General features: G+C 36.5%; 1 protein-coding gene across 2 annotated transcripts; it reads right to left on the bottom strand.

The window, feature by feature from the left end:
* Window positions 1-655: 655 nt before the first annotated feature.
* Window positions 656-7,514, bottom strand: LOC110929406 (ATP-dependent DNA helicase Q-like SIM). Of its 2 annotated transcripts, none has more exons than XM_022172557.2 (15): window positions 7,293-7,514; window positions 6,395-7,034; window positions 6,208-6,318; window positions 5,940-6,129; window positions 5,564-5,849; window positions 5,269-5,435; window positions 4,100-4,156; window positions 3,769-3,849; window positions 3,630-3,693; window positions 2,906-3,005; window positions 2,733-2,816; window positions 2,552-2,639; window positions 2,280-2,387; window positions 1,877-1,969; window positions 656-1,061 (listed from the first exon to the last, which is right to left on the bottom strand). In XM_022172557.2, the coding sequence occupies exons 2-15, from the start codon at window positions 7,027-7,029 to the stop codon at window positions 780-782; spliced, it is 2,346 nt and encodes a 781-aa protein (XP_022028249.1). In that variant the 5' UTR covers window positions 7,030-7,034; window positions 7,293-7,514; the 3' UTR covers window positions 656-779. The 2 variants fall into 2 exon arrangements, with proteins under 2 accessions (XP_022028249.1, XP_022028250.1); XM_022172558.2 differs by having other exon boundaries at window positions 7,390-7,439.
* Between the last annotated feature and the right edge of the window lie 2,551 nt (window positions 7,515-10,065).

Raw genomic sequence — 10,065 nt, 5'->3', positions numbered from 1 at the left:
CGGTGCTAACACGTTAAAATATGGATGAGCTCGGTACCGGTAACGGCACCGAAAGTACAGATTCGGGAAATCATTGAAATTAGGTACCGACACTGAAAATGCTTGCTACGAAACGGTACGGTATTTGAAGGTAAAAATCAGTAAATACAGGTATGGTTCTACACCGGTGTCGAACCGAAAGTAACGATTCTGAAAACGCCAAAAGGTGGGTGCCAAATTGGTGCCAAAAATGATTGGTATAGTAAATTTGGTACCGATACGATACCAGTTTGATTACAGGATTTGCTACGATTTGCTCATCAATAATCTAAATATCCAAGTTAATTTTATATGCTACAATTAATTGATTATAGAAAAAGACAAAAAAGAAAACAAAATAAGTTTTTGTGTATATAAAACCCCATTCAAACGAAATACAATTTACTTACAGTGTGTATGATACGTAATCTAAATGGTGCAATTACTTGCGTTGCTACAGGATTTGATGAGCTCGGTACCTACTGGTACCGAAAATCCTCAAAAGTGGGTACCGGTACCGAATATACCTGGTAAGGTACGGTTCGGTACTGGTACGGTACCGGTATTTAAGGGTAAAAACCGGTGAATACCGGTGCCGAACCGATACCGAAAATGTCAAAAGTCGGTACCAATTCGGTGCCGAAAATATACCCGGTTTGGTAAATTTGATACCAGTACCGGTATTTGATTACTCGTTTCGTAAAAAAATACATTTAACCTGTTTGAAAAAGAATAGTGTATATATAAATTTTTTACAAATCTTATTTTGAAAGCTTAGCAGCTAATCTCCCTCGAACCGTTTGCTTGTTTGTTCGGCGTGGTTGTTTCCATGGCCGATTTCTTGATAACCTGCGCTTACGAATCTCGGGGTCAGCCCATCCTTTTCCCCATTCAACGAAAGAAGAATAAGATTTGGGCCTGCTTTTAGAGAGCAACATATCCGCTTCAGGCCAAACATTGAACGATTGTACCATCTCGGTTTCCGCAAATGCAAATTCCAACCCGAGTTTTGTTGGTTCAGGATATTTTATCTGAACATGAGCCTGCAAAGATGCAGTTAAAAACAGAGAATCAGTGCAACTAACTACTAAGATAACAACAATCACTACAACACAAAGGATACCCAACAATCGCCGGTTAAAATGTCTTTCTTTATTTTATAAGTAATTTTATGCTGTCTTTCATTCTCCATTTTCAGTGGATTAGCAGCAAGCTATGTGGGTCCCACCACCAGGCATACCAAATGAATTGAAGTTTGGTATTACAGTTGTGGTCCTTCAATACTACAGCTATAGACCATGTATTGTTTGTTGAGGGGCCATGAGACTAACTTCTCAGGTTGGGTGATGACTCAAAAGAGTAAACTTTAATACCTGATTCGACTCATCAACACGTTTGTCCATTTTCATTAAGCCCATAACAATTAATGTATCAAAAAAAAAAAAAATATGAAGTTGTACTGAAAGCACGTTGAGTGACTCCCGACGCATTTGACTCAGGTGACCCAATTGACGCGTTTCTATTTTAGCTAAGGTTTACCCGTTTACCCATCTGACCTTCGGAGATGCCATACAATTCACATGCAACCACACAAATCTAAGTAATCAAAGGCGCTAATTGCCAAAAAGACACGCCCAAGACAAAAAAAGGCGCAATTATAAAAAAAAAAAAAAAAAAAAAAAAAAACACACACAAACGCATATATATAGAAAATTATAGTCCCCAAATACAATTGAAAAAAATAATACAATTAGCAATTAAAATCATCTACCAATATCAAAAATCTCAAAAACCATTTAAAAAAAATGTATCAGAAAGCATGTAACTTTAAGTATATGTGTGTAGTTCAATATATTACCTTGTCATCTCCCTCTCTAAGGAACCCTTTGTCTTCCAGGATACGTACGAGGCCTCGCCACCATAAAAGATCAGTTGTTTCAAGTTGTTGATTCTGTGCATACAAAATCACAGTTAACAACAGTACGGACATACGGTTAACAGCAGTAGAGTTAGACAGTTAGTTGATGTCAAAAGATAGTTGTTGACGTGTTTCAGATTTTAGTTGACCATGGTGAAAGAAGTAGAGTAGTTTGCATAAATAACTTTTTTTATCGTTTTTCTCTTGTTTAGTATATTGATCGAGGAGATTTTAGACAAATGTGTGATCGAATAAATTATTTATCACATGGGTGTGGTTTTAAAAATATTTACCAAACTAGTTTTTAAAAATAAACGACAAATCAAGTTTCCAAAAATAATACCTGTTCCTGAATTCTACAAACAAACATCTTGACATTCGGCTTCTCCATACGTATATTATGATTATAGTCGTCATCATCATAAGAGCTCTCCATATAGCTTCTTTTATCCTGGATGTGAGCATGTGCATTATTATTTATATAATCATGGAAATCCAAATTTAGAATGTACAAGCTAAGTAGTTAATGCGGTAAAATATCGGATATCGGTCAATGTCCGATATTTGAGATATCCGATATCAGTCAAACGTTTATGTTGACAGTACAATACTCACATAATGAGCAGCAATCATCTGCATAAGAATTCGAGCTTCATCCTTCAAATTTTGCTGTTCGGGAGGTCCCTTAACACAAACATCGCATCTGAAAATACGGTTAAGATATTATAATGAAACTAAAATATGATTAACACAATGCCATGATTAGCAAAGCTTGGAAGGAGAGAATCTGACATACAAATGACAACTATCATCGCTAAAATCCTCCCCAAAATATTGTACTAGCATCTGGGCTCGACATCTCGATGTACGCATAGCGTATCTGCAGAGCATGGAATCACGAAACACAATGTCAATAGATTTTTTTTTAAAAAAAAGATAAAATCTTGAAAGGATAACTAAAATAAGAACCTGAAGCAATCAGATAACATCTTATATGCTTGTCTAGTCTGTTCTTCACTCCTTCGGTTTGGAAGAAGCGATGGCATTCTTGATAGATTTGCAAATAGAACTATTTAATAAAGCACAAAAAGACAAAAAGTTGGTACAAATTGATCAAAACTCATTCAGCAACCTCAGCAAACATATTAATTTTGTCAGTTAACAAACAGCAATGTCCTAAATAGGGATGAGCATTTGGTATCAAATACCGATCCCGTCCCGTACCGATCCCGATCCTGAAAATACCATACCGACTTTTTTCGGTACCGGAAACAGTATCCACTTTTTGGCATTTTCGGTATCGGTATTTTCGGGATTGGTACCGGTTCGGTAAGGTACCGGTAAAATACCGACTTTTACCTTAAAATACCGCTACCGTACCGATACCATACCAATACCGTACCGATACCGACATATTTCGGTATCAGTATCGGTACCCAGTTTTGGCAAAATTCGGGATCGGGATCGGGATTTACTCATCCCTAGTCCTAAATGTAGTGACTATAATCACGTTAGTTTTGAATGTTGCAATACTAATACTTGAACGGATTAAATTATTTTACAGACAAATAAGCACTTCTGCCTCAACCCAACCCAACCCGTCTCGACCTGTAACCCAAACCTGTTTTGACCTGAAACCAACCCACCCAACTTTCCTCCTCTATTAACAATGACGACAGTGACAATCCCTCACCGCAATCTGCCAATTTTCCATCCCTTCCAGCTCTACCTGCTTCTTGGTAATATGCTTCCAAGCTCTAAACATAAAAGTAGCTATCCATCAGAAGTTGATGCATGCTTTACTACCAACTAATTAACTGTATTTTATATACCTGTGGCCAGCCATAGTGAATGATCCTTCTAACGTTTAACTTGTCAATACCCATACCAAAAGCAATCGTTGCAACAACCACCTGGGGGACATATACATACAAACAAGGCTTGGTAGTAGATTCGAACCATTTTTGTCTAATGCTAAAAGCATATTAACATTAAGGTTAATCACAAATCTGTTTCAATTTGTCATGTATATGCTGTATATTCAATTGTATTATTGTATGTCACATAAAGAGATCCATTTTTTTTAAATACAAATAATAAAAAACGAAATAAACCCAACCTAGAAAACCATCACATTTGTACATTGAGTTATGTGATCCATACCTGTAATGCATTTTCATGGAATTCTTTGTGCACCTGCCTAAGTTGTGATTTGGGTAGCTGATAGGTGGAGAGAAGAAGAAATAATGAGAAGAATGCGATTGAATGGTTCACTCCATGAAAATAAAAACATTGTAAAATAAAATATGAAAGAGAAAAATGGTTTCCTACCCAACATCAGGCATAAACAGTGTTGCAAAAGTCCGTCTAGGCGGCCGATTAATCGGCGCCTAGGCGCTAATCGGCTGTTCATCGCCTAAATTTGAGCAAATCGGCCAATAAATTGGTCCAGGTCAAGGTCGGTCAAAATCGGTCCTAGTCAGTCAAAAGACGGTCAAGTCGGACTAATCGGACCAGGGTTTTTTGCTCAAAATCGGTCCTAGTTGATCAAAAGTCGGTTAATTTTTTAATTTCTAAGTACTTGATTTGTTATGTTTAAGTTAATTTGCTTATGTTTGAACCATACTATTTGAAACTTGAAGTATTTATGTGAATTTTGAAGTATTATTTTTATATTATTGTGTGTGTGTGTGTGTGTGTGTGTATATATATATAGTTGAAAAATTAAATATAAAAATTCCCATTCCGATTAATCCCTAGGCGGTACCTCACCGCCCGACTAGCGCCTAGCGCCTTCTACAACATTGGGCATAAAACAGCCAAAGTCATCATCATCGTCATCATCATCATACTCAGTAAATCCCACCAATAGCAAAGCTAAGGTAGGGTCTAAGGAGGGTAGATGTAGACAGACTTACCTCTACCCCGTAGGAATAGAGAGGCTGCTTCCAGTGAGACCCCCGGCTTGATTGTAGTTTTGTATCAAGCCGTGGACCTAAGACACATAACACTCAAACAATTGGGACAGAGACTTATTGGTGCATGTACCCCCGTGTCTTTCAGCTATCAACGTCACCACATGATGCATGATTAACCATCCGCTGCTTTTAACGTTATTTTCACGAAATTAGTAAAATAACGTTAAAGTTAGTACCATTTCTATTTCGGGTAACCATCTTTTGTTTGCCAAAAAAAAAATTAAAAAAAAAAATTCCAACTTTCAAAATTTTATATTTATGGTAATCCATGTCAAAAAGTGATGATGTGGCAGTACATTTGACCATGTTGACTGATTTTTTATTAATAAGAATAGCAGGAAATCAGAAATATACCTTTGCATGATAAGCAGCAGCTTTTACACCGCATCTACAGAGATACTTTGCAATGCTTAACGTTTCTTTCCTGGTTGGGACATAAATGATTGTTAGCCCTTCTGTCTTCCCTTCACAGACATCCAAATCCTTTGTGGATGTTCGTCCATCAAATTCTCCACATGTAACTGTATTAATGACGGTTTATGTAACGTACGAATGTAATCTCAAGCATAATATGTGTTTTGACGATAAATTAAAACACCAGCCTTTAGAACAAGAGATACAACAAGAGGCTGCTAAATGAAAAGGTTACCGTCAAAGTCATCTACATCTATCAACAGGTCACTCTCATCTTCAAGATATTCAACCGACAATTTTCTTCTCTTTGGTAAAGTTATATCCTCGTCGTCTTCTTCACTTTCAGAAGCCCTTTCCTCCCAGTTGCATATATCATCTCGGCTGGACGTACCAACCGACATGTTTTCCAGTGGCAGATTAGTCTTTTTACTGTACTTTTGGCTTGTGTTTTTGCTGTATGCGTCAATCAAGTCACGGAAGTCCTTCTCATACGAAGATGAACATGTTCTACTATGCTTCACCTACAAATAGCATAAATCAAATCAGAAAAGAATTTCCACTGATCAGAACGTCAAGACCGCGATAGATTCGAATATTGTGTTTCTCATAACTGAAAACCGAAGATTTGGACGGAAAAAGGAGGTGAGAACAATCATTGGATCCTCTGACATATGCAGTGATGTAATAATATCTTCCCGAACACGAATAGTGGCAGTAGCGGTCAATGCCATTATGGGTATATCAAACTCCAAAAATGGCAACTTTTTTGCATTGAAGTTTTCTCTCAGCGCAGACAAACGCCTGAAATTCATAACGCTATTAATATTATTATGTTTGGGCTATCTTTATCAACACAGAAGGAGCATCTGAACTGCAAACCTGTAATCGGGTCGAAAATCATGACCCCACTTGGAGACGCAGTGAACTTCATCAATTGCAAATAAAGCAATTCCACGTTGTTCTGCAAGGCTTTCAAATGGTTTTATCAATCTGCAAAGACCAGAAATATTTGAAAACACAAACTCATACACCAAAAAAAAAAAAAAAAAGACCCAGATGATTAAACCTCAAGATCGTCTCGGGACACACGTAAATAATTTCATACATCCCTCTCATTGCTTTCTGCTGGACACTTTGATCAATCTGTCCAGATCCAAGAAAACAAGCAGACACGCCATGTTTTGCTAGTTTCAAGCACTGGTCATGCATCAAACTTATCAACGGCGAAATCACCACCACGACCTTCCCGGTTAATAACGCCGGAATTTGAAAGCATAAAGATTTCCCTGATCCTGTGGCAGCAAGAACAAGGCAGTCTTTTTGGGCTATCCAAGCTCCCAAAGCTTCCCTTTGGAATCTCTTTAACAATGGATAACCGAAATGCTTCTGCAGCAACATATTAGCTCTAACTTCCCAATCTTCGTTAGAGTATGGTATTGAGACCGGGGAAGCAGGCTTCTTGCTAGATTGCAGATGATCCATGATGCTCGATTGTCTCATTCCCCTAACTGACTGTGCTCCGGTGTCGGGTAAGGCTCCTTTTCTTGAAGAAACTTTGGTGCATCCACTCAAAATGAAATCAATTGCATTGTTTAAGGATGGACCCACTTCTTTTATGGCTTTTCTCGCCTCCGAAATCTCGAATCCCATGCTTACCAGTTCTGCGATCACTACATCGGAAGCTAGGTTGCTCCCATCCATGGCACCTGCTTCCCAAGAATCAAAAGTTTATTGCAAAACATTATTCTACAGATTCTATGTAATAAAGATAATGTGTGATTCATATATATAAAAACACATAATAATCACAGCCTAACCTAGAGCTAGAAAATTTCAACTGAATGTAAAATTACCCAACATAAAGGTTTCTTTTCAACAGGGTAATCTGTTTGATTTCCCATATTATTTCATCCAGTTTTCAGAATCCAAGGACAATACAATATGAAATTGATATGAAGGCTTACAAGATCGAGAGATCGTTTTCCGTGAGCTGTGCCGAACAATTCAGTTTTCGAATTTGAAAATCATTTGTGAGCCCTAAATGGAGATATGAAGGCTTACAAGATCGAGAGATCGTTTTCCGTGAGCTGTGCCGAACAATTCAGTTTTCGAATTTGAAAATCATTTGTGAGCCCTAAATGGAGACTAACTGACGGGCGCCAATCTGAAACAACTCTCCAACAAAAATATATGTACTCTAGGGGTGTTTGGGATTGCGTTTTCAACCTGATTATTTAATTATTGTGTTTTCAAATCGCAAAAAATCTATTTTGAGTGTTTGGTAAAAAATTAATAAAAAGTGATTTTTTACGTTTTGTAGAGTTCAAAACGTGATAATCCATAAGTAGGTCACCCCTTGCTGCAGGAAAACGTGATAATCCAAAAACTGATTTTTTACGTTTTCACTTATTTATTTTTTAAAATATATATACTTGCCAAACACTCAAATAGTTGATTATCTGATTATTGTGGTATCAAACAACATAATCAAATCCAAACAATGTTGATTATCTGATTATTGTGATATCAAACAACATAATCAAATCCAAACACTATCTTTCTGCAGCACGTTTTGTTACAGTTAATTATCTGATTCTGATTATTCAAAACGCATAATCTATTTTCAAAACTCAACCCCAAACACATGTTTGGCTAAGCTTTTCAAAACAACTTATTGGCTTATTGACTTATCAAAAAGCCAATAAGTTGTTTTTGTGTTTGGCTAAGCCAAAAGTCCTTTTAGAAATGACTTTTTGTAAAGAAGAAAAAGGAGGTTTCAAGAAGTCACAATATTGTGACTTTTTGGCCAGCTTTTAACTTTTCAAACTACAAATTACCAATATACCCCTTCTTTACCCCCTTATATCTAAAAGAATGCCCATTTTAGTCATTTTACATCAATAAGCTAATCCAAACACTTTTTTTAAAAACTCCTTTTCAAAAAGTCTTTTTCCCAAAAGTCCTTTTCCAAAAGTTCTTTTTAACTATAATAAGCTTAGCCAAACATGCCCTAAATTTGTAACTAGTAATAAAACCCTATTTTTTTAAAAAATCATGCATAATACATTTTAATAGAAAATATAGATAGCTATATACATATTGTATCAAAACTTGTTATCTATTATAGAATATAGATAACAGACAACTATAAACATAGATCATCGGTTAATATATCAGTTACATACGACTATTTCCATTCTCCTATCCAAAACGAAAGTTCATTACCAAAAACAATAATTTGGTTCTTTAGATAACCAGGTCATCCAACAGTACCGTAGCTGAATCCGGCCAGTATTGGTTTTTTGAGATCTTGTAAATAGTTCCTGCACTTTTTTGGGTAAAGGGTTACCCCGGTGATTCTATTATAAAACAACCGCAAATAAGTACAAGTAGTGAGGAAGAGTTCCACACTAGTTCATATATAGGACGTGCCCCATATATGTAAAGTCAACCAACAAAGTACCTATGACATCACATACCCTAGTCTACTAAACATCAAACATGACTATCTAGTAGACAAGCAAAATAAACAAAAACAAAACATCATCCTCCATCATCAAAAATAAAATTGCCGAGAACCGGCAGCCCCTTCACACGACCCCGAGACAAACTATCCATTGAATAACTTTGAGGAAGATGTGCTTGCTCCTACTCTTGCAGACGATGAGGTCATAAATCCATTTGTTTCATTGTAGACTTCTGTGACCTCCTCATCATCCGAGTCTTGCTGATCATTATGAGCCCCACTACTAGACTGACCCATATGAAGACTTCTATCCCGTAAAACTTCGAAAGAGTTCTTAGATAAGACATCCGATTGCTTGTCGGTATCCATGTTAGATTTTGGATCTTAACAGGCTTAAGATTATCGGTATCCATGTTAGGATCTGAGTTTGAATTGTTTGTGTTTGTTTTAAAGATGAAAGATGATAATAAGATGAATAATATACTGCGGAAATGAAGAAAACTTTATAACCCAAAAATGGAAGAAATGTTTTCATCATGAATACTTTAAGTCGAAAGATTGTATTACACAATGCTTCCCGTATGCATGAATTACAAACTCCCCCTCAGCCTGAGATCACAGTGATTGTCTAAACACTGTTACATTAATAAAACACTGATTACAAGACTCTGTTGATGCTATCCTCTGATGAACTCAACCTCTGATGAAGCTTCAGCAGTGCTTTCTTCAAAGGATGATCAGACCTTTGACTTCCATCAGATCTTTGACTTTTTCAGTGGTTTAGTCATTAACAGTCTTTATAATCAAGCAGAGCTGTTTTGGCTTTATATCATCTATTCTCAAGAAAGGTTTCACATGAGCCAACAATCTCCCCCTAGAACAGATGATGCCAAAACCCTTCATTATTTCTGATCTTTGTTTCCTCATCGACATTTCCCGGATTTTCCCTTTGAATTGTGATGCGTGTTGACTGCGATATGTTTTTATTGATATTTTAAGCCCATTTTACACATTAGTCAAGTTTTAAATTTATAAAACATGATATTCTACTAACACTAAACACACACATGGGCAAGTGCACCCATCGTGAGCGTAGTATAGCGTTGGTAAGATACCGAGTTTGTCCAAGGACACAAGAGCTTTTAGTACCAGTTTATCCTCAACGTCTAATCAAATCAAAGTTTTAGAAAAGGTTTTAAACATGAAAAATAAAAACTAAAAATGCTGAAAATAAAAATAAAACAGATAGACAAGATGAATCACTTGGATCC

Source organism: Helianthus annuus, chromosome 3, assembly GCF_002127325.2.
Source record: "Helianthus annuus cultivar XRQ/B chromosome 3, HanXRQr2.0-SUNRISE, whole genome shotgun sequence".
Taxonomy (NCBI): Eukaryota; Viridiplantae; Streptophyta; class Magnoliopsida; order Asterales; family Asteraceae; genus Helianthus; species Helianthus annuus.
Note: the sequence above shows the minus strand (reverse complement) of the source record. Positions and strands in the feature narration are given on the sequence as shown.